We start from the raw sequence: 24,403 nt of genomic DNA, 5'->3' as shown, positions 1-24,403 counted from the left end.
TCTATTTCCGTGTTTTTAATGATTTCAAACGTGTCATCGACATATCTGACCTAGAGTTTGGGTTGAATTTGTGGTAGGACTGTTTGTTCTAACCTTTGCATAACTGCCTCTGCTATGAGTCCCGAGATTGGTGATCCCATGGGTGTTCTGTTGATTTGTTCGTATATCTGGTTGTTGAATGTGAAGTGTGTTGTGAGGCACAAGTCCAGTAGTTTAAGTATGCCGTCTTTGTTGATAGGTTCAGCGTCCTGTTTTCTGTTCTGTATGTCCAGTAGGTTGGCTATTGTTTCTCTGGCTAGGGTTTTGTCAATCGAAGTGAACAGTGCCGTCACGTCGAATGATATCATGGTTTCTTCTTTGTCTGTGTATATTTCTGATTATTAAAGATTATCATATAAGATTATTAAAGGATTGGACACTCTGGAGGCAGGAAACATGTTTCCGCTGATGGGTGAGTGCCGAACCAGAGGACACAGCTTAAGAATGCGGGGTAGACCATTTAGGACAGAGATGAGGAGAAACTTCTTCACCCAGAGAGTGGTGGCTGTGTGGAATGCTCTGCCCCAGAGGGCAGTGGAGGCCCAGTCTCTGGATTCATTTAAGAAAGAGTTGGATAGAGCTCTCAAGGATTGTGGAATCAAAGGTTATGGAAATAAGGCAGGAACAGGATATTGATTAAGGATGATCAGCCATGATCATATTGAATGGTGGTGCAGGCTCGAAGGGCAGAATGGCCTACTCCTGCACCTATTGTCTAATTGAGTTTTCTCTGGTTGGTAAGTCTGGATTAGAGTGCATGGCATCAAAAGCAGTGCCAGTGTGCAGGGATGTAATTAATAAATATTTCTTTACACAAGTTCTTTAGATAGCAGTTTGGGACTGTTCCAGAAATTGTAACTGTTGGAATCTGTTTTAAACTGTAGTATACCCATGTAAAGTTCAAAAGGGTATAGGAAATGTATGGTTTGATTGCAGATCAGCCATAATCTCCTCAGTTGGTGGAACAGGTTGAGTTAATAGCCTCAGCACATTTCTCCTATACAAGTTAGTGCTTTCTGGTTGGATGTAATAAGTTTCTTTGGCTCTTCAGAGCTAAATTGTGGGCTACATGCTTATTTGAGTGCATCATGGTGACACATAGTTGCTGTTGTTTTTAATATGGAATATAGACCCACAATTGAAGTGGATTGGGTTATGAGAGTAAGGAAGTGTTATTCCAACTGTACAGGGTGCTGGTGAGACCACATATGCAGTATTGAGAGCAGTTTTGGTCTCCTTATTTAAGGGAAGATATATCACTGGAGGCAGAGGAGATTCACCAGGATGATACCTGGTATGGAGGGATTGTCTTATGAGAAAAGACTAAACAAGCTGGGACTGTACCTGCTGGAATTTAGAAGAACGAGAAGTGATCGAATTGAAACATAAAGGATCCTTAAGGATCAGGACAGGTTAAATGCTGAGGATGTTCTCCCCATGGGAGAATCTAGGACTAGAGGGTATAATCTCAGAATTAAGGAGTGCCAATTTAAGACTGGGATAAGGAGGAATTTCTTGTTGTCTCTGGAATTCCTTGAGACAGAGCTGTGGAGGCAAAAACACAAAACAAAACTGCAGTTGCTGGAAACAGGCCTTTACCCTCCAAGCCTGAGCCAATCCAAACTTACTGTCTAAACATGTCGGTCAATTCCTAAGCATCGTATCCCTCTGCTCCCCACCTACTCGTGCATCTGTCCAGTCGAATCTTAAATGAATCTACCGTGCCTGCCTCTACCACCTCCACTGGCAACGCGTTCTAGATGCCCACCACCCTCTGAAGTACTTGCCGAGTGTATCCCCCTTAAATCTTCCACTTCTCGCCTTGAAAGTGTGACCTCTCGTTATGGAATCCTTCACCCTGGGAAAAAGCTTCTCTAACTACCCTGTCTCTACCCTTCATGATTTTTTAAATCTCAATTAGATCCCCCTCAATCTCCTTTTTTCTAATGAAAATAAACCTAACCTACTCAACCTCTCTTCATATGGTTCGTATGATCAAGGCAGAGGGAGTTCTGACTGAGCTAGCAGTTCTGAGGAAGGGTCACCTGACCCAAAATATTAACTCTGATTTTTGTCCACCAATGCTGTCAGACTTAAGTTTTTCCAGCAATTTGTTAGTGTTTCTGACTGAGCTAAGTTTGGTTTTGTTGAGGAAATATATATAGGAATGATAAAGCTTGTGCCTGAATATTCAAATTTGTTTTGAATTTTCTTGGCAATTTAAAAAAACTTTGAAATCTTACTTGTGACTGGAAATGGGGAACTAAGCTTGATGAATACTGTAGCATATGTCAATAAATTCTAATTTCCCCAATTGAATTTGCTTACCTTGACTATTCGTAAATAATGCATAGTGTAATTTATTATGTGCCCTTTAATTCAGTGGACTAAACATTGTTATATCAGGATATCATCTGACATTTTTACTTGCATTTTAGAAAAAACAAAATGCTGGAAGCATGTGTGGAAGAGAACTTCAGCTTTTCATCAGAACTCACTTTTTGGTTCTGGTTAGCATTCGGTTAGATTTGAGGGAATGGCAATTTGCTAAATGATGACTTTTGAGTAAACTAGTAAGTTGTAAAAGGACATAGAGATTGGAACATGTATAGAAAGAAAGCCTTTGAGGATGAGCTTTAAACACTTTGTTTTATTTTGCATTCATTCATTCTTCATTCTTGCAGTTGTAAATAACATCAAAGACTCTGGAGGAATTTAGAAAGGCTTCATAGTGTAGACATACAGATGTTACTCCCATTTATCAAAGACCAGATTGAAGGGTCATCTTTTAAAGATGACAACTAAAACATCATTAACGCAGTTGTGGAAAAAAAACACCTTTTTTCCATCAGAATATGGATCACTCTAACATTAAAGATGTTGGGGTGATTAGTGCAGATGCCTTTCAAGGGTGAGTTATAAATACAAAGAAGAAAATAACAAAATGATATGCTGATTCATCAGAGTTGGGAAGAGGTTAACCTGGAGCATTAATATTGAAAAAGCTCAATTATGCTGCAAGTCTGTTTCTGAATTTCAGTGTAATCAAATTGAACACTCTCTGCTTTTGTATCAGTGTTCAGTACAAAGCCATTTTGCTTGCTTCTAACTACTTGCTGGAGTAGGGTGTTCCTACTTTTGGCATAATTATTTTAAACTATTTTTGTGTCAAGGAACTGCAAGGTTGGGCATTTTTTTTTTGTTAGGATTGTTTCTGCTTCTGATCATGTAACCAAAAGTGAACAAAGACTGATTACCACAAACAGCAGATATGTCAGAATTGTAGCTAAATCATTGAATTGTTCAACAGATGACATTACTTTTGCCATGATCTCTTAATTTGAATACATTTTAATGATGGCTTATTACATTTAGCAGTTACTGTGAAGTCAAGATGAATAATTAGGTTAATTGAGGATTTTCATTGGGGAAAGTATAAGATAACCCAGTTCTTCTTCTCTTGTAGATGATTTCATGTCAGTAGTAATCAAGTTTTAGAAATTGTCAAAACGAGTAACTTGTTTACAGGCAGACCAAAATGATTGTCAGAATAACCAGGTCAAATTTCAGCAGTGAATAGTGGTTAGAAAGAATTCCACTATCTTCCATAGACCTACAAATCCACTAGCTTGGAATTTAATTCCAGTGAGGGTCAGATGAGGAAAACAATTTACAGTCCATTCTTTTGAAGAAAATAGCAAGAACAGGGAATGTAAAGAATTTGTTTCCAATGATAATACATCGATAATAGCAACAGTAAAATGCACTTTAATATTAGCAGTTTTATAAGCTAATGTTAATTTGAGCTTTAAAAACTAATTGATTAAAGGAGATATTGCATTATAGATTAAAGAAATAACGGTGAGTGCTAGTGACACCAATTTTATTTTTAGCCAAGAAAAGATTAACTTATCAAATGTTCGATAATCGTCAAATTTGTCAGACTATATATTTGAAACTTCTTTGTCAGAAGAGGAAACATTAAAATGTTGCCAGTACACTTAATTAGCAGAAGTAAATTGTGGATTAAAAAAAAACAAGTACTTAAAATGATAAAATCCCTACCGTGTGGAAACAGGCCATTTGGCCCAACAAGTCCACACCAACCCTCCAAGTAACCCACCCAGACCCATTCCTCTACCCTCTGAGCAGGAAAATCAACGTTTCGGGCAAAAGCCCTTCAGGACTGATTTTCCTTCTCCTTGGAAGCTGCCTGACTGGCTGTACTTTTCCAGCACCACTCTAATCTAGACTGATTTCCAGCATCTGCAGTCCTCACTTTTGCCATTCTTCTTCCCTTTTGCTCTACATTTCCCCTGACTAATGTATCTAACCTACACATCCTTGAAGACAGTGGACAATTTAGCGCGGCCAGTTCACCTAACCTACATGTTTGGGCTCTGGAGGAAACTGGAGCACCTGGAGGAAACCCATGCTGACACGACATGGGAAAGGATTTTGAAAAATTCCCATGATTACTATTAGGAAACACAGAAGTTAAATCTTGAAGGTTAAATAATGACTGAAGTAATGGAGACAAGGAATTGTTCAGTTTCAGCATTACTCCCATCTTTTTTATTCCATATCTTTTCCAAGGAAGGAAAACATTTCATTTGCTTTCTTCACTATATTTTTGACCTGTCTTGCTACCTTCAAGGACCTCTTAACATACGCTCCACTTTCACTACTCCTCTCATTACCCTCTCTTTTATTGTGCATTTCCTTTGTTTTACCTTTGCAAGTGTATTATCACCCATTTCTCATGATTGAGTGGAAAAGTGGCTAGTGGAATTCAAACCGTTGTCAGTCTGGAGTTGACAGCTATCATTTTCACTATTAACTACCTGACTAATTTTCGTCATCTGCAAATTTCCCTATTAAAGTCCAAATTGTTAATATATACCACAAGGAATCCAATACTGAGTCCTAGAGAATGTTGAATACAACTTGTCACATTCCTCTGTATTCCATGGGCTTTTACTTTTCTTACTAGTCTGCCATGTGGGACCTTATCAAATGCATTACTGAAATCAATGAAGACAATATCCAGTGTCATTAATCCTCATTTTTTTTTCATTTAGATCTGTTTTATTACAGCTACCCAATGTGTAATAATTTAACCATTTCATAAAGCTTTGTGTATCTTATGTAAGAATTGATATGTATGTCATCTTTTAATTAGTGACTCTTTTTTTAATTTCTTTTATAGATCACTCTTTTCAGAATTTGTAAGCATGCTTCTTAGCTGCACCATTGCTTTGCTGATGCTGGTTGCCAGTGCCACAGTGAGTGATGGCCTTAATATATGGTGCAACTCAGTCACAAACAAGGGTAACATAACCATCAGGTATGAGGGATACTGATGGGAATTTATAAGCAGAACGACAGAATGAATGATGTATTTAAAGTGGGAATTAAATTCAAAATTTTTTATTTTTTTCTAACCCCTTTTCACCTGAAGACTAAATGTGATATTGAATTCTCACGACTGCTTGAGAGATCAAGTATAAATGTGTACAACTTGTGATGCTTGGTTTGTAATATAAAATCACAAATCTTTTTTGTCCCTCTGAATAATCCAAATCTCTCACATTGTGAAACTTTGCAGAGATTCACTTGGGACTAAAACCACATTCACACCTGAAAAACACTTCTCAAACAGAACAGTTGTAAAACCCAGTTGTAAAAACAGTTGTTTTCCCTGAAGAGTGTTCAGGCAACCAAGACCAAGAATAGTGTTTTCTCCAAGAAATGTCTTGTTGGGGAAAACAAAGTTCTACATATAGTTTTTAAAAATATCTAAATTCAAATCTTCAAACTCAAATCCACAAAAAAAAAGCCAATACAACAAACTAAAAGTCAGTGTATACTTAATGCATGCAGCCAGTCCACTAACTACATTTCAGATGACAATGTTTATTCTTGTGGAAGAATTCTAGTTTGGCCCTGTTCTCATTTTGGAGAAATTAGAAGCATAGAACATTACAGCGCAGTACAGGCCCTTCGGCCCTTGATGTTGCGCCGACCTGTCACACCAATCTGAAGCCCATCTAACCTACAATATTCCATGTATGTCCATGTGCTTGTTCAATGACGACTTAAAGTTGGCGAATTTACTACCGTTGCAGCCAAAGCATTCCATACCCTTACTACTCTGAGTAAAGAAACTACCTCTGACATTTGTCCTATATCTATCACCCCTCAATTTAAAGCTAAGCCCCCTTGTGCTTGCCGACACCATTCTTGGAAAAAGGCTCTCCCTGTCCACCCTATCTAAGCCTCTGTTTATCTTATATGTCTCTATTAAGTCACCTCTCAACCTTCTTCTCTCTAACGAAACAACCTGAAGTCTCTCAACCTGTCCTCATAAGACCTTCCCTCCATACCAGGCAACATCCTAGTAAATCTCCTCTGCACCCTTTCCAAAGCTTCCATGTCCTCCTTATAATGTGGTGACCAGAACTGTACACAATACTCCAAGTGAGGCCGCACCAGAGTTTTGTACAGCTGTAGCATAACCTCATGGTTCCGAAACTCGATCCCTCTATTAATAAAAGCTAAAACACTATGCCTCCTTAACACCCCTGTCAACCTGGGTGGCAACTTTCAAGGATCTGTGTACTTGTACACCGAGATCTCTCTGCTCATCTACACTACCAAGAATCTTACCATTAGCCCAGTACTTTGCATTCCGATTACTCCGACCAAAGTGAATCACCTCACATTTGACCGCATTAAACTCCGTTTGCTACCCCTCCGCCCAGCTCTGCAGCTTATCTGTCTCTCTAACCTACAACAGCCTTCGTCACTATCCACAACTCCACTGACATTAGTGTCGTCTGCAAATTTACTAACCCACCTCCTACGCCCTCATCCAGGTAGTTTATAAAAATGACGAACAGCAGTGGACCCAACACTGACCCTTGCGGTACACCACTAGTAACTGGATTCCAGGATGAACATTTCCCATCAACCACCACCCTCTGTCTTGTTTCAGCAAGCCAATTACTGTTTCAAACTGCTATGTCTCCCGCAATCCCATTCCTCCGCATTTTTTACAATAGCCTACTGTGGGGAACCTTATCGAATGCCTTGCTGAAATCCATATACACCACATCAACCGGTTTACTCTCATCTACCTGTTTGGTCACCTTCTCAAAGAACTCAATAAGGTTTGAGAGGCATGACCTACCCTTCACAAAACCATGCTGACTATCCCTAATCAGATTATTCTTTTCTAGATGATTATAAATCCTAACTCTTATAACCTTTTCCAACACTTTACCAACAATTGAAGTAAGGCTCACTGGTCTCTAATTATCAGGGTTGTCTCTACTCCCCTTCTTAGACAGGGGAACCACATTTGCTATCCTCCAGTCTTCTGGCACTATTCCTGTAGACAATGACAATTTAAAGATCAATGCCAAAGACTTGGCAATGTCCTCCCTGGCTTCCCAGAGGATCCTAGGATAAATTCCATCTGGCCCAGGGGACTTATCTATTTTCACACTCTGCAGGATTTCTAATACCTCTTCCTTGTGAACCTCAATCCACCTAGTCTAGTAGCCTGTATCTCAGTATTTTCCCCGACAACATTGTCGTTTTCTAGGGTGAATACTGTCGCAAAATATTCATTTAGTGCTTCCCCTATCTCCTCTGACTCCACACACAACTTCCCACTACTATCCTTGATTGGCCCTAATCTTACTCTTGTCATTCTTTTATTCCTTAAATACCTATAGAAAGCCTTAGGGTTTACCCTGATCCTATCCGCCAACAACTTCTCATGTCTCCTCCTCGCTCTTCTGAACTCTTTAGGTTTTTCCTGGCTACCTTGTAACCCTCAAGTACCTAATTGACCGTTCACATCTCGTTAACATAAGCCGCCACCTTCCTCTTGACCAGAGATTCCACTTCCTTTGTAAACCACGGCTCCTGCGCTCTACAGCTTCCTTCCTGCCTGCCAGGTACATACTTATCTAGGATACTCGGGAACTTTTCCTTGAATAAGCTACACATTTCTAATGTGTCCATCCCCTGCAGTTTCTGTTCCCATCCTATGCTTCCTGAATCTTGCCTAATTGGATCATAATTGCCTTGCCCAATGGTATACACCTATCCCTTTCTATCACTAAAGTAAACATAAAAGAATTGTGATTGGTATCACCAAAGTGCTCACCTACTTCCAACTCTAACACCTGGCCGGGCTCATTACCCAGTACCAAATCTAATGTGGCTTCGCCCCTTGTTAGCCTGTCTACATACTGTGTCAGGAAGCCCTCCTGCGCACACTGGACAAAAACTGACCCATGTATAGTACTCGTACTATCATGTTCCCAGTCAATATTTGGAAAGTTGAAGTCCCCCATGACAACTACCCTGTCTCTCTCACTCATACAGAGAATCATCTTTGCTATCCTTTCCTCTACATCTCTGGAACTATTCAGAGGCCTATAGAAAACTCCCAACAGGATGACCTCTCCTTTCCTGTTTCTAACCTCAGCCCATACTACCTCAGTTGACGAGTCCCCAAACATCCTTTCTGCAACTGTAATACTGTCCTTGACCAACAATGCCACACCTCCCCTTCTTTTAGCATCTTCTCTGTTCTTACTGGAAACCTCTAAATCCTGGAACCTGCAACAACCATTCCTGTCCCTGCTCTTAAGCAATTAAAGTTCCTTTTCCAAATGTTCTGATTTGAAGTTCACAAGAATGATCTTGGGGATGAAGGGCTTGTCATAAGGAGCATTTGAGGACTCTGGGTCTGTACTCAGTTTAGAAGGATGAGGTGGGATTCTCATTGAAACTTAGAACATGAAGAGACCTAGATAGATGGTGGAGGCTAAGATGTTTCCACTATTTGCAGAGAATGGGACCCATGGGCACAGCCTCAGTGAAGGAATGAGACCTTAGAACTGATGAGGAATTTCTTCAGTCAGTGGTGAATCCATGGAACATATTGCCATAGAGGTGGAGTCATTGTGCATTTAAGACTGGGGTGGAATAGGTTCTTGATTAGTAAGGGGTTAAAAGTTATGGGGAGAATGGGATTGAGAAACATCAGTGGAGCAGACTTAGTGGGCTAAATGAATTAATACTGCATCTATATCTTGTGGTCCTACATTTAAAAGCTGGCCCAAGTCAAACAAAAGACCAAAAAAGAAAAGTGGGAACTTAACTGTAGTTTAGGTCAGTACTAGGTTGTGAATATGAATTTTTTTTTTAATTGAATGCTTTTATCTCTCTCCTGGAGCTAGTTCATGTTCAATTTATATTGTTGCAGCTGCAGAGATGCCCAGGAAGAATCTCTTAATCTGAATGCGGTTCCTACTTTGTTCTATGACCACTTTGGTACTGCACAGGTGAACTTTGTACTTTAATAATTTCATTAAACATGACTGCTAAAGAAATTGATGAGAATTAACTGGTAACCATCTGATTCCTATTTTTAATTCCAGTTTGGCCTGTGGTGTGCTTGGATAGTGTGGATTGTAATAGCAATACTTGCTTTCTTGAAAGTTTCTCATTGTCGCAGTAAAGATGACTTTTCTGTACAATACAAAGAAACTCTTCTAAACCAGCAATCGCAAAAATATTTCCGTGAACAAATGGGCAGTGTGTTCATCTAATCATCTTTTATTACTCATTGAAATACATTATATGAAAAATGGGATCAACATATGATTGTTCTATAAAATGTCGTGATTTATTACTTATCCAACCTGCATCCCCTGACCTGAAGATCGTCCATCTTGGTTTAACCCTGTACAAAATTCACTATTTGTTGTATTCCTACTCAGTAAATGGAAAATTTGCTTAACACATAACTTGCTCATTCTGAATTCCAAGTAATTATTTGAACAATTTCTTCTATGTTTAGTAAATGAGAATGGTGTTGTTTTCTGTTAACTTGTAGTTTATGGCAGTGGATAATTGTTATAGGAACCAACTGTAATTGAGACCCCATAAGTGTCTAAAGTTATGGATACGCAGCATAAAAACATAATGCAGACTATTACAATGTATGTAGAACAATTTGAATTTTCAGTTACCACTTAGTTTGACATGTGCATGCTATAGTCATTGCTAATTTGTTACTGTGAGGATTGTTTTTAAAGATCAATTACTTAAACAGTTTGTCAGTAGTTTTTGAGGTTGGAATTTATGGACATAGCTGGAAATAGCTGAGGTAATCTGGAAAAACTGGTGATCCCATGAAGAATAATCAGTGTTGCATAATAAATGTAAAATTTGTAACAGCATTCAATTTTTATTTTTTATTGAAATCAGATTGTAGAGTGTAGAAACCCGTTCATCCAAAATGAGATCTGATCTCATCTAAGATGACAAAGTATATAAATTTTACTTCATGTTGCAATAATTAACTCTGGCAGAAAGCAGACTCTGTATTTGCTCCACTTCCGTTAAGAACTTGTAAATACTGTATGGTAAATGTTCATGACTTAAAACTCTAGAATTTGGGGTGAGTATTTGTTTCATTCCAAACCTTTGCCTTTCCAGAAAGTTGGATACATGACCTGAATAATGTGAATATTAATCAAGTTGATTACTGAGGATAGAGTTCAGCTCACAAGAGCAGATATGAATTACAGTAACTCCCTTTAAATTCATAAGCAGTAATTAATTCTGAAAGATCAATATCTCTCCCATTTGTCTACCTTTCTTACTGAGGTTATGACTGAAGAGCAAAACTTGGGTTCAATAACTGACATGGATTAAGAATAATTTGTATTATAACTAAATTGGTCTCTAACTTTTCAGAAATTTTATTACATAAAACCATGCACTTCGTTGCAGCTGTTTCATGGTTTTATTAATTTGGATGTCGTAAGTGTTCATTCTACTCATGTCGGCACTCCATATTACCAAGGTCAGTTTAACTGTTCATGGAGACAAATTTTAATGTATGTTATCAATTGCAGAATTACTTCAGTCCTCCTGCCGCCAACTTCTACAATCTAAAATGTTGTCAGTGCCTCATTCGTAGGACCAGGATCAGTTCATTTTCCAAAATGATTACTGAATTGTACCAAGGATTCAAGCTCCAAATTATATATTTGCTACTATACATTCATCCAGAAATATTAGCAAGTTTTGCAGAGGTGTCAACTTATGTAGAGGAGTTTAATAGTGCTAGTGTACGATTCAGAAAATGTTCACTGTTTTGCAGTATCCTATTTAATTGCAAATAAATGAAAAATGAATTGTGAACCTCTCAACATCTCTTCATTGCCAAAGCTGATGAAAACCACATGATTAAATGAGTCTATTAATGAAATCAATCGTGATTTTAATTTGATTGTATTTCATTTCTTTTGTCATCCTTCCATAAAAATGAGCCCCCTCATTATCTAACACATGATTCCAGTAGTTTGCCAGCCATTCAGACCATCCTAGTTATTGATAATTGTGAATATGGAGCTGCCCAGCAGTTAAATTCTGAATTTCTACCATTTGACAGCCATTAAAATCAAGTGTTAAGCATATTCCACTTCTTCTCAAGGTTCTTCTTCAAAGTTTACCATCAGCTAAGTTTCATTTCTAAGCTATCCCTTGGAGTCACATCAGTTTTATGGCCCTACTATATTGTTTCAGGGTATTCACAATTTCCCTCTGCTGTACTGACGAGAACTGAACACAGTCCAAAACAGACTCATCAAAGCACTGCATTCTTCAGCAATGAATGCCTCAAACTGTTGATCTCAAGTTGGCTGTATATTTCGGCAGTATTTGTGATGACAGAACATAAGTACTAACACTCATTACTTTCAAATTCCTTCACATTTAGCAAATGTTTTCAAAGCAATGGCAGCAAACTCTGGCCTATGGCTGTAGCTGGTTTGCCAATTGATTCTTTTGCTTGTCAGGTTGTTAAGGAGGGATATAAAGCTTGAAATTGTAACTATGTACAATGGGGTCACAAAATGTACAAATTTGGCCTTGGTCAGTTTTCTTTCCCTGAAAGATATTGTTGTGGGCTAGGCCAGACCACCCAAAACATTGTTCAGCAGACCATACCTTTGCAATTTGTTTTGGTAAGTGTACAGTGAAAATTACTCTGATTAAGTTAGTGAGGTTGACTACCAGATTTAAAAGACAAAATTTATTCACAAAATTACACAATGAAACACTAACAGAATAAAAAACCCCTACAGAACTGTCTATCCAAATTAGACTTAATTATGCTGTTCCAAATATGCACAACAGTTCCAAATAATCAAACCCCCTTTAAAACACGGAACAGGTTGAAGTTAGAAGGGCAGAAGAGTTTCCTCACAGCTCATTGTCAAACTCTCAACCAGTTTTGGACTGAACTAAACTGCTCAGCTAGAGAGCTGACCACTCCCCTTTCATTCTACAGGTCACTTCTAAACCATGACCACTTTGGCCTGAAGTCTCAAACAAAAGGCCTCTCAAAATCCTTTTCATCTCTGTACCAAACCAGTCTGATTGGAGCCTGGCCTGGTTTATTACCCCTCCAAAAAAAATAAAGGACAGAGTATCCTTGAGCTTTTAGGAAAAAGGACTAGCTTTGTGACAATATTGATGAACCAGATTTTCTTTTACAGTCAACAATGGTTTCCACTTATAGCTGGTGGTAGCCCCATGTATCTGCTGTCCTTGCCCTTCCAGATATTAGTGTTCGTGTGTTTGGAAGGCACTTCTAAGTAATCTTGGTGAATTTCTGCAGTGTGTATTGCAGATAGTACCCATTCTGCTACTGACCATCTGTGAAGGAGAGTTAATCTTTGAAAATGGTGCCAATCGAGCAGGTGTTTCTGTCCTGGATAGTGTGAGGCCTGACAAACCTGTTAGAATTCTTTGAAGAGGTAACAAATAGGTGAGACCAGGGAAACCTAGTGGATGTTATCTATCTAGACTTCCAAAAGGCCTTTGATTATGTGCCTCATGGGAGGCTGCTGAGTAAGGTGAGGGCCCATGGTGTTTGAGGTGAGCTACTGATATAAATTGAGGATTGGCTGTCTGATAGAAGGCAGAGAGTTAGGATAAAAGATTCTTTTTCAGAATGGCAGCTGGTGACAAGTGGTGTCCTGTAGGGTTCAGTATTGGGGCTGCATTTGTTTACTTTTATATATAAATGATCTGGATGAAGAGACTGATGATACGAAGTTAGGTGGACAGGCAGATGGTACTGAGGTGGTGGGGAGCTGCAGAAAGATTTACAGTTTGAGTGGGGTACAGGAAATGGCTGATGAAATTCAACATGAGCAAATACAAGGTCTTGCACTTTGGGGAAGAAAAAATACAGGCACAGGCTATTTTCTAAACTGAGAGTACAAAGTACAAAGGGATCTGGGAGTGATAGTCCAGGATTCTCTAAAGGTTAACTTGCAGGTTGGGTCCGTGGTTAAGCAAGCAAATGTAATGTTGTCATTTATCTCAAGGGTTGGAATGTAAAAACAGTGATGTGCTTCTGAGACTTTATAAAGCTCTAGTTAGGCCCCACTTAGAATACTGTCCAATTTTGGGCCCCACACCTCAGGAAGGACACTGGCACTAGAGCATGTCCAGCAGAGATTCACACAGATGATCTTGAAATGGTAGGCCTAACATACAATGGCTGAGGATCCTGGGATTGTATTCATAGGGTTTAGAAGGTTGAGGGGAGATCTAATAGAAACAGAAGATGATGCATAGCTTAGAAAGGGTGGATGCTGAGAATTTGTTTCCGTTAGGTGGGGAGACTAGGACTTGTGGGCACAGTCTTGGAATTAGAGAGGGGGGGGGTCAATTTATAATGGAAACGAGGAGACATTTCTTCCGCCAGAGAATGGTGGGCCTGTGGAATTCGTTGCCATGGAGTGCAGTGGAGGCTGGGATGTTAATCATCTTCAAGGCAGAGATTTGATAAATACTTGATCTTGCAAGGAATTAAGGGCAATGGGGAAGAGTGTGGGTAAGTGGAGTTGAAATGCCCATCAGCTGTGATGAAATGGCAGAGTGGACTCAATGGGCCAAATGGCTTTACTCCCACTCTGATGTCTTATAACACTAAAATCAGGGGAAGTGAAGAAGGTTACCTCAGATTACAAAAATACAATTGACTTATTGTTTGCAAGTTTTAATATTAAACAAAGATTTATCATTGAATCAGTTGTTTCCTCTAACTTGAGGCTCCTATTGAGCTGAGGCTCCACCCTTCCTGCCTGTTAGACCCAAAACTCATTTATGCAGTAATTTATTTTATAATGGGATAGTTGATGCCTGTGCAACCCACACTATACAAATACACTTAAGGATCTTGATCAGATGAGCCAATGAGCTGAGGAGGGGCAGGTGGACTTTAATTTTGATAAATGTGAGGTGCTGCATTTTGGAAAGGCAAATCTGGGCAAGCCTTATGCACTTAATGGCAAGATCCTGGGGAGGATTACTGAACAAAGACATTGGGGTGCAGGTTCATAGTACCTTGAAAGTGGAATCACAGGTAGATAGGATAGTGAAGGTGTTTAGTATGCTAGGAGTTGGGAGGTCATGTTGCAGCTGGACAGGGTATTGGTTAGGATATTGCACACAAAGTAGCATGTGCAATTCTGGTCTCCCTTCTATAAGAAGGGTGTTGTGAAACTTGAAAGGGTTCAGATGATTGACAAGGATGTTGTCATGGTTGGAGGGTTTGAGCTGTAAGGAGAGGCTGAGTACACTGGGGCTGTTTTCCATGGAGCTTTGGAGGCTGAGTGGTAACCTTAGAGGTTTATGTAATCATAAGGGGCATGGATAGGGTAAGTAGATAAGGTCTTTTCACTGGGGTGGGATGGGTGTGGGGGGTGTCTAAAACTGGAGGGCATAGGTTTAGGGTGAGTGGGGAAGGATTTAAAAGGGACCTTAAGGGCAACTTTTTCACACAAAGGGTAGTGAGTGTATAGAATGAGCTGCCAAAGATATGATTACAACATTTAAAAGGCATCTGAATAGATACAATAAAAAGGATTTAGAAGGAAATGGCAACTAGGACTAGATTAATTTAGGATATCTGGGTCGGTTTCTGTGCTATACATCTGACTCTATGACCAACATAACTAAAATTACAAGTGATATAAAATGCAAAATGTTTACATACTGGTGAGCAGGAATGCAAAAAAAGTTAAAGCATGATTAGGAAATTCAGATGGAGTATCTGAAACAAACAAAAATGGAAATTGCTGAAGAAACTCAGCAAGTCCCAGTTGCTTCTAATGAAATGTCAACAGGACTAGAAACATAAACGGTTTTCTCTCAAAGGTACCATTTCGGTATTGTTTCACTGTTGGAAAACAAGGAAATTCCAACTTTTTCACACCAATTCTTATTACAGTGAGGCTTGTGACCAACTGATGTTACGTGATCATTACACAAAATGCAAAGAAAAATATTTAGTACTTCTACTGATACAAGAATAGGGCCTATTCTCATTCAGGAAATGTGATAGGTTGTACTTTTTAGCAAGGTAAAAACAATGACTGCAGATGCTGGAAACCAGATTCTGGATTAGTGGTGCTGGAAGAGTACAGCAGTTCAGGTAGCATCCAAGGGACTTTTTAGCAGCACAGGCACCAAACATTTCTGTCCAAATGCAAGAATCCCTACTATTTGTCACATGCACCAAAATGCACTGAATCAGTGCAGCAAATTTATCAGGATCAAACGAACCATCATGATTTTGATATGACACTATTGCTTCAAAATTTAAGTATCTGTAACAGATACTTTCTCAGTTTTGAGAGAACAATTGATTGTTAGTATGATGCCATTAGAAAAATCTGATTAAGAGTTTGAGGGGAAATGAAGTAATTTGGCTTTTGTCAAACATGTACAAAAACTTTTTTTACAGTTTTATAGATGCCCAAGAGTGCAATGATCATGTTTGTTTGGAATACAAAATCTATCTTTCATATACTGTGGATTGATGTGGATCAATGATCAAACCTGTAATTTTATTTTGTTGCTTAAGTGTGGGAAGTCCCATCTGAGCACAATATTGTTGAAATTTAGTATATTGTTGTCTACTCATTGTAAAACAATTTAGCTTAACTTCATTCCTATCAAAAGTATTTTTTGTTTCTAACATTCTTTCCCAATGTACCTTTAGGGGAAAAATATCAGGAGAAAAGGCTTTTTTGCATAATTAAAGGCATTTCATTTGAATAAAAGGCTGGTAAAGCTTCAAGTCATTAACACTCATCCTTCAAGGCAATTTAGATTTACAGATTGCATTAATAATTTAAGTTAATTGTGGATGGACACAGACAAAAGTAGAGGGTTAGAAGTCAAAAGAATTGTTTAGCAGAGTAAACTTAAACTATAGAAAAGATGCAATAGGTACACCAAAATCTGCCTCAATCACTACTGAAAGTACACTTCGTTTACTTGTGACGTGGTAAACACTTGTTCTATTTTAATTTACACACATGAATTGAATATTAATAAAATAATCCTTTGAAATTATCCTGGTTTATTGGAGATAGAAGTTTTTTGCAACATAGCTGTTCTGGATAGTATATTGCTACTGAAGCAAAACACCTGTAACCACTTGGATAGTAAACTTAGTGAAGAAAGAATCCCTGACATGAGTCTAAGTAGATTAATTATATACTGTTAAAATCATTAATTTCTCATCTTCAGGTTTTGAACAGTGACTTGAAGAAGGTTCTTATTTTATCTGGTTTGGAGGACAACTTGCAAGTTCCAGTCGAGTTAGAGGGAAGCCTACCTGATCTCTCTCAGACCCTACACATATGATTATATTAGAATGGCATCATTGTTAGCACCAATATGGTGGGCCAAAAAGTCTATACCTATGTTCAGGGTGTAACCTATTTGTTAGTGTTTGAAGAATATCAAAATTGTATTTCCTGATTGTAGTAGTCTCAGCAAGACTAAGACAACTGTGTAATTAGTGACTTGACCATATGTCCCATAACATCTCAGCAATAGACTCTTGAAGATTCAATGCTTTGCCTTTTTGCCTTCAAGAATAGCCCATTGGCCAGTGTGTTTCTTTCAAAATAGTAGGTTTAGTCTTTTTTTCCCCTCTTTTAATGAAGATTGTGTATTTGAGTGTCTCAAAACTTATATTCTTATTACCAACTGCCTGTGTAAACTAGCTATTGCACCAATATTGAAGGTTTTGCTTTGAGTATAAACCAACAATTGTTAAGAAACTTGGTTGAGAGATCTTGCATTTTAATTCCTGAAAAAGAGTACTTAACTGGTCATCTTAATAACTGGAAATTTTTAAAAACACATTTGTCATAACAATGGAATTTAAATTGATTTTGCACAACTACACTCTTGACCATAACATAAGCAGGAATACCTTTTTTGATTAGCTTACATAGTTTCCACAGTTTATGACTATAGCTAGAATTCACAAGCCCATTTCCGGTGGTCTACATTCTTTACAATGCTAGATGGCAGGAATTCACCTTCCCAGGTCCATCTATAAACCTACAGGCAAGATTAAGTTTTTCAGATTCCAGCTTTGATTGAATCCTTCGCACTGCATATTTTCCTTGCTGACTTCATAGTTGCCATTAGTGCTGCTTCCCTTGCACTTAAGAATTTTCCTTTTACCACTTTTTTTTGTCTTCCCTCCTGTGTCTGGAGTTATTTCTATTAAGACAGAAGCTATATCTATTCCATGACTAACTAAGAACTTGTGCCAGCCAGTTACCCTATCACCAATGCTTAGTCCAAAGAAACAACATTCTATCATCACTGTTTCAGGTCACAGGCACCTGAGTTACTATCAACAATCTTTCCTTTCTACCTTGTCAGGAGATGCTATGTGTTAGATTCAGTCAATTGGGAAGACTGGGACTTCACAATATATGAACAGGTTACATTTCAATTGGCTGTCAATTCACAACTGAAAAACTTGGTTTTTAAAGAAAGTCATTCAAGACGTGGACTTTGGTTATCACCCATCATCTGTTGCCCTCTAAGGTAGTGCTGAGCTGCAGCCTTAGACTGCAGTGTTGTTAAGCAGCAAGTTTGACTCAGTGACAGTGAAGAAATGGCAACACATTTGCAAGTCTGGATGGTGAGTCATTTACAGGAATTTACCAGTGGTGATGTTCAATATCTGCTGCCAGTTCATGGAAACTCATAACTCACTCCATCCAAGAAAGCCATGTTTTAAAATAATGCAATTGAAAACAGTTCAAGTGATTTTTAAACAGTTAAAAATAATTACTTTATGAAGAGAAAAACAAAAATGCTGGTTAAACTCCTGATTTTCTATTTAACATCAGTGTAAATCACAAGTTTCAATCTCAAAATAGATGACCAGTGATGCAAGTTACATGATTCACTTTACAACAGATAATTCCATCTTCAAATCACAATTCTTTGTATAGGTTTTACATTTCAAACTAATAAAATTACGAGACTTAATGACATTAAGATGAACGTGTTAAAAATATTTCTGGTGAAGAATGCAATAAGTGGGGCAAAATTAATTTAATAAATCGTACATTAAGCACTCAAATTCAGAGGTTAACCACCTCTAATATTACAAAGCTCAATCTTACAGATTTCTAAATGTCAACATGCCAGTTATTTGAATTTACAAAACAGAAGGAAAATAAATCTCATGATTTGCTCTACATACAGCATATTTTACATTAAATAAATTAAATTTCCCAATCATTACCTTTTTAGAACAGTGCACTGATCCAGCCAGTAACACATGATTAATATATTCTGCCATATAATCATGCGCCATGATACAGTTCAGGTTAAAAGCTGGCAACTTCATAGATATGTTAAGTTACTATGTTAAAATTTAAGGCCCTTTTACTGAAAAATTTAATTGATAACATCATTCAAGTCGAGGAATAAATTTACTGGCAAATCACCATATCCAATGTGCCAGAATAATATTTAATACAGAACCATCATATGAAAAAAGTTTAGTTATCGTTCACTCCTATGTACATACAGCCTTGTTAAACACAGAATTAACGCCACCACGAACAACAAAACCAAAGCTTGAAGTTAAAAGTTCAGAAAAAGATCACAAAGCAAGTCTCTGGACCTTAAAATTAACTTGTCTCTTTCTCAGATGCTGAGAAACCTGTGCAATTGTAGCACTTATTTTGATTAATAATAAGAATTATACACAATGTAGATCCAATGAATGGAGACAGGTTATAGAAGCAAAGCTTAGAAATGCTGTATAATGACATGGGGGTGGTAAGGTAATTATCCTTTTTTTAATGTATCTTTTTTAATGCTCTGAAGCATTGTAGTTTTTGAAAATATTAATTTATGGGCTTGAATTAATAACTTCATACTTCAAAATCAAAGTTGAGAATATACATCTGAGAAGAGTCAGCACACGTATTTTGCAAGACTCTGCATGTTTGTCTTGCACAGGAAATCAAACTTCAAATTGTTAATTCTTTCAATGCACACAGCATGTTCCTGCACTAGTAATAAATCACCAACTCCTGAAACATGTATCCTCCCAATATTATACCAGATGATCAGTCCTTCGCAATTTGAGATAAACTAAGCAATGTAATCTTGGAACACAATATGCAGACAATGCTGGCAAGGGTGGAAGCCTGATAATAGATCAGACTTGCACCTTTCAACCATCTCAGTTGTAGTACCTAGTGAACAGCAAAATAATAAGATTTCCACCTAAACAGAACTATCAATGTTACAAAATATGCCAAATTGAAAGACAGCTTTCTAAGTAACAAGCTCATGAATGTTCAGCATAACAGGGTGACACGGTGGCTCAGTGGTTAGCACTGCTGCCTCGCAGCACCAGGGACCCAGGTTCGATTCCAGTCTTGGGTGACTATCTGTGTGAAGTTTGCACATTCTCACCATGTCTGCGTGGGTTTCCTTCGGGTGCTCCGGTTTCCTCCCATAATCCAAAGATGTACAGGCTAGGTGAATTGGCCATGCTAAATTGCCCATAATGTTCAGGGATGGTTAGGTTAGATATATTAGTCAGGGGTAAATATAGAGTAACAGGGTATGGAACTAGGGTTTGGGTGAGATACTCTTTGGAGGATTGGTGTGGACTTGCTGGGCCGAAGGGCCTGTTTCCATACTGTAGGGATTCTATGATAAATTTATAAACAATTGTAAGCTACCACTGATCTGTAAAGTGGCAGGCAAGCTAAACACAAGTGCTGGTCAATGCTGCTCAAAATGAGTTGACCAGGCACAATCAGATTGTATTTAAAAGTCCCTTTCTAACTCCCTGTCTCTCAGACCAAATGGGGGAATTTGCTGTGTGGAAAAAGCAGAGGTATTAACCAAAATCTTTTGTCTGCATAATATTTTGCAACAAACCCTGATGCAACTGCCACGTTAAAAAATGCCAATGCATCATAAAGCAGGACACCAGCATATAGTTTGTTAAAGTAGTTACAAAATTATTTAAAAAGGAAGAAAAAAACAAAATTCCAACAATAACAAGAAAGCTTTCTCATTGTCTTCGAAAGAAAGTCATAACTTACTTGTTCATTCACACTTCCAGTTAGGAGGTAATCATTTACTTTGTGATTTACCTTGTCAAATAGGAGATATGTACATTTGATTATAAAATGAAAATAGAAAATTTCACCTTAGCAGTAAGAATCTGCTTCAAAACATTCACGTGTGTGTTTGCATTTTTTTGGACTGGGCTGCAGAGATAAATCATCGGAACAAGATGAAGAGGTTGACACGTGAAATCAGACTAATTTTCAAACCATATCACTACCAAATTAAACATAAAAGGAAAGTTGTAAATAATTTAAAGAGTTGAGGCAGCAAAGTAACCTGAATACAATTAAAATAGTTTTGAAAAAAAAACGATATAGATTACAACTGCCACCATTTTTAAACAGGGAAAAGGATGTTAAAACTGATCAGTAAAACCTATTACAAAAACAATGTACAAAAATGTTCATTCACATCTGTATGATGAATTATTCACCAGTCACCCTTAAAAGATAAATTACACAAAAGCTAATTTTCTGGAAGTGACTGGCAAGCCTGCTATGTTCCCACATTTCACAAAGATCTTCAATGGAGTTGCATATTTATCCTTTCTTGCCATGTCAAGCTATGATTTGTTGAGAGCCAAAACTCCAGCTGTGACGTTGCTGTGTTATGTCCTAGTGATTGTTGCATTTCACAGCAGTTATTGCATTGCAGCACATACAAGATTATCAAGTTTTTCATCTAATCCTTCTGAACCATGACTTACATAATTACTTCAATTCTATTTAAGGAGATACGTCATTTTAGGAAAATAACAGCTTCAATTTCTCAACAGCTTGTTGGAACTGAGCATAATAGAAGTTCATTTGTGTTGTGAAGTCTCTGCATACACTGGACTCCAGATCACCAAATGTGCAATAAAGTGCTGTTCCTCCGACACTCAGAAGTACTGTGACAATGCACAATAGAACTAAAAGGAGGCAGGAATCTCCATTTACTTCATCTAAGGGAAAATAATAAAAATCTAAATCAGTGTGTTGAAGTGTGATCACAATGAAGCTCAATAGCTGAACTCAGTCCACTAATTTGAGACAAACAGAAAAATTGAATTTGCAAATATTTCGAAAGACACTGCTCATTCTCTGTTGACTGGTATTTCAAACCATCAATCTCTGCAATAATATTTCAGAACCATTCATGACCTCATTTTTGAGGATTCAGTCCATTCACCTTCTAGGTTCATATAAAAGCCATAAATCAAGGCTTCAGGGTGACTATTGGAATTCTAAGTGTAATAAAAAGCAAAAAAAAAACAGCTAATAAACTAAAATCTCATTCGAAGTTGTACAAGTTTATGGTTTACAAATGCTGAGCTCCGCACTGAGAATATTGTTTATAAGAGGAGGTTCACTAGCATTGCCAAATATGACAAAATATGAAGAAACACTTCAACATTATTTAGATTATGAAGTGACATAAATATTTTAAATTACATATAGATGGTACTAACATTCACACCATCAGTAGTTGTGGATATAAAACAGGAGAATAGAACATGGACACAAAGTTTGAAAGCAAGAAATGAAAGACTATGGGCAAGAAGAATTTCTACATACAGCAGGTGAATTTGTCATCAAAAACTCGAATATAGTGAAAAAACCAATCCTAGGGTAACCCCCCAATGAGAGAGAGGTTGCCCTGTAAGTAGAATGGATGGAATCTTGGAGGCTGTGAAAGGTATTTGGGAAGTTGAGGGAGTTCCCAAGAAAATCTCAATAAAAGCCCTTTAGAAAAAAAAGAGGCCTTGATATGCAGGGAGTCGTAAGACTGTGGAATTCACTCCCAGTTATCTAGCGAACAGAAATTACACCAGCATTCAAGGTTTGATTGGTAGTTGGATAATAACAAGGGACATGGGAACAAGATGAACAAAGCATGCATATTTAAACTAACTTATAATATGGTACAATTGACAGTATCGATAAGCATAATATCTAATTGTGTGCTACATCACAGACTACTAATTCCATAAAGACAAGTTAATTTACAAAAACAAATGGGAAGAAGAGTGCAAATGTAGGAAAACTAATACTTATCATTGTACACTTCGTAGCTAATTTGTGTATTGTTCTTGAAGGATGCTTGATTTGAATGACATGAAAACATTTCTAAAATACCAGACAGGTATGTGATAAACATTTTCTGGAAACATGGGAAAATGTCAGGAAGAAGAATGTTGGTGAGACCCTCTCTCATACACACCCACATAACCCCCACACACACCCATGTGCGCACACACAGGCTTATGCTGCATCACACTCGCACACTTTACCAAGTGTGCACGCACACACTACCAAGTGTGCACGCACACACACTTTCACGTGCACTCACACACTCTCTCTCTCACATGCACGCACAAACAGGTCTATGGGGTGAAATTGCATTTGTAGAATTATATTTGCAGATACATTCTATTTTACTCAAAAAACACACAACCTGCAGGCAGTCAATCCATGTAATGTTTTATAAATCCCTACTTTGGAAATAGAACCAGTCTGACTCAAGATTGAAATACAGAGACTGTAACCTCACACCTTTTAATGCATTGTTTGAGCTGTGCTGTCACTTTTTAAAAGTAAAACCTTAAGTTATCTCGAGAATGTGACTTAAATAGTTCTGGGATTTACATATTCATGATCCGAAACCTGCAACCCATTCTAAAAGATGAAAAACTTAACAACAATCTAAGGTTTATTCAATATATCATTTCAGTTGCATGACAATAATTTTTTGCTATAAATTCTGTGTCTTATAATCTCGGTACACAGCTATCTGATGAAGGAGTAGTGCTCTGAAAGCTAGTACTTCAAAATAAACCTGTTGGACGATAACCTGGTGTTGTGTGATTTTTAACTTTGTCCACCCTAGCCCTACTCCAGCTTCTCCGCATGAAGAACAGCTGTGTTTACATATTCGGGGAAAAGAAAAGGTTGATTCATTCACTAATACTTGCTTAGCAATTCTGTACTAGTACTTCATTATTACACCAACCAAAATATCATTTGAAATTCTACTAATTAGACAGGTATACTTTTTGACTTTTAGTTTTCATACCACTCCTGTAATCTCTAAATACTGTCATAGTTAACACAATTAGATTTATGATCTAGCACAATTGATTTCGAGATGAAAAGTGGGGCACTGGAAAAACACAGCATTGACCTGTTGTGCTTTTCCAGCACCACTGACTCTCCAGCATCTGCAGTCTTCACTTTCTCCTAATTAAGTTTACACTCAACTGACCAAAATTTGAGGCCTTGCAACCCATTCAGAATGTTAATTTAGATACATGCAAACAAAGCACCATAGAATGCTACCTTACCTTGCTCTAGTGTGTCTTGGGGTTCCTGAAATCTTACTCTCCTTTTTGACTGCTTCTGTTGCACCCTTGTGATTTCTTTGTCCGAATTTCTTTTTTTAAGTATGGACACAAGACCCTCTGGGTGGGTATTCTATAAGGAAAGAATAATTTACAGAATAAGACATTTACTGTGCACACCAGAACACCTTTGAAATGTGTGTACAAGTAGACAGGGTGGTTAAGATTTCCTTCCCACGTGGTTAAAGATGCCCTCCAACGCATCTCATCCACATCCCGCACCTCCGCCCTCAGACCCAACCCCTCCAACCGCAACAAGGACAGAACACCCCTGGTGCTCACCTTCCACCCTACCAACCTTCCCATAAACCAAATCATCCGCCGACATTTCCACCACCTCCAAACAGACCCCACCACCAGGGATATATTTCCCTCCCCAACCCTCTCCGCCTTCCGCAAAGACCGTTCCCTCCGTGACTACCTGGTCAGGTCCACGCCCCCCTACCACCC

At 38.1% G+C, this 24,403-nt stretch overlaps 2 protein-coding genes across 4 annotated transcripts in view; one reads left to right on the top strand and one right to left on the bottom strand.

Annotated features, from left to right (window-relative positions):
• LOC122552649 (transmembrane protein 179-like) overlaps positions 1–17,116 on the top strand; it is a 22,504-nt gene extending 5,388 nt beyond the window's left edge. Inside the window, exons 2-4 of the mRNA XM_043695437.1 lie at positions 5,249–5,386; positions 9,326–9,404; positions 16,687–17,116. Coding sequence (XP_043551372.1) covers positions 5,249–5,386; positions 9,326–9,404; positions 16,687–16,803 — 334 coding nt within the window. The 3' untranslated portion in view covers positions 16,804–17,116. The remainder of the gene's footprint in view (positions 1–5,248; positions 5,387–9,325; positions 9,405–16,686) is intronic.
• Positions 17,117–20,055: 2,939 nt separating this feature from the next.
• The window catches only part of cnsta (consortin, connexin sorting protein a), a 96,084-nt gene continuing 91,736 nt past the window's right edge, over positions 20,056–24,403 (bottom strand). For all 3 annotated transcript variants that reach the window (XM_043695435.1, XM_043695434.1, XM_043695433.1), the window contains 2 exons: positions 23,897–24,026; positions 20,056–21,517 (listed from right to left, as the gene is read on the bottom strand). In XM_043695435.1, coding sequence (XP_043551370.1) covers positions 21,318–21,517; positions 23,897–24,026 — 330 coding nt within the window. In that variant the 3' untranslated portion in view covers positions 20,056–21,317. The remainder of the gene's footprint in view (positions 21,518–23,896; positions 24,027–24,403) is intronic.

This window comes from Chiloscyllium plagiosum, chromosome 9 (genome assembly GCF_004010195.1).
Source record: "Chiloscyllium plagiosum isolate BGI_BamShark_2017 chromosome 9, ASM401019v2, whole genome shotgun sequence".
In the NCBI taxonomy this organism is placed as follows: domain Eukaryota; kingdom Metazoa; phylum Chordata; class Chondrichthyes; order Orectolobiformes; family Hemiscylliidae; genus Chiloscyllium; species Chiloscyllium plagiosum.
This window is presented reverse-complemented; position numbering and strand designations above follow the sequence as displayed.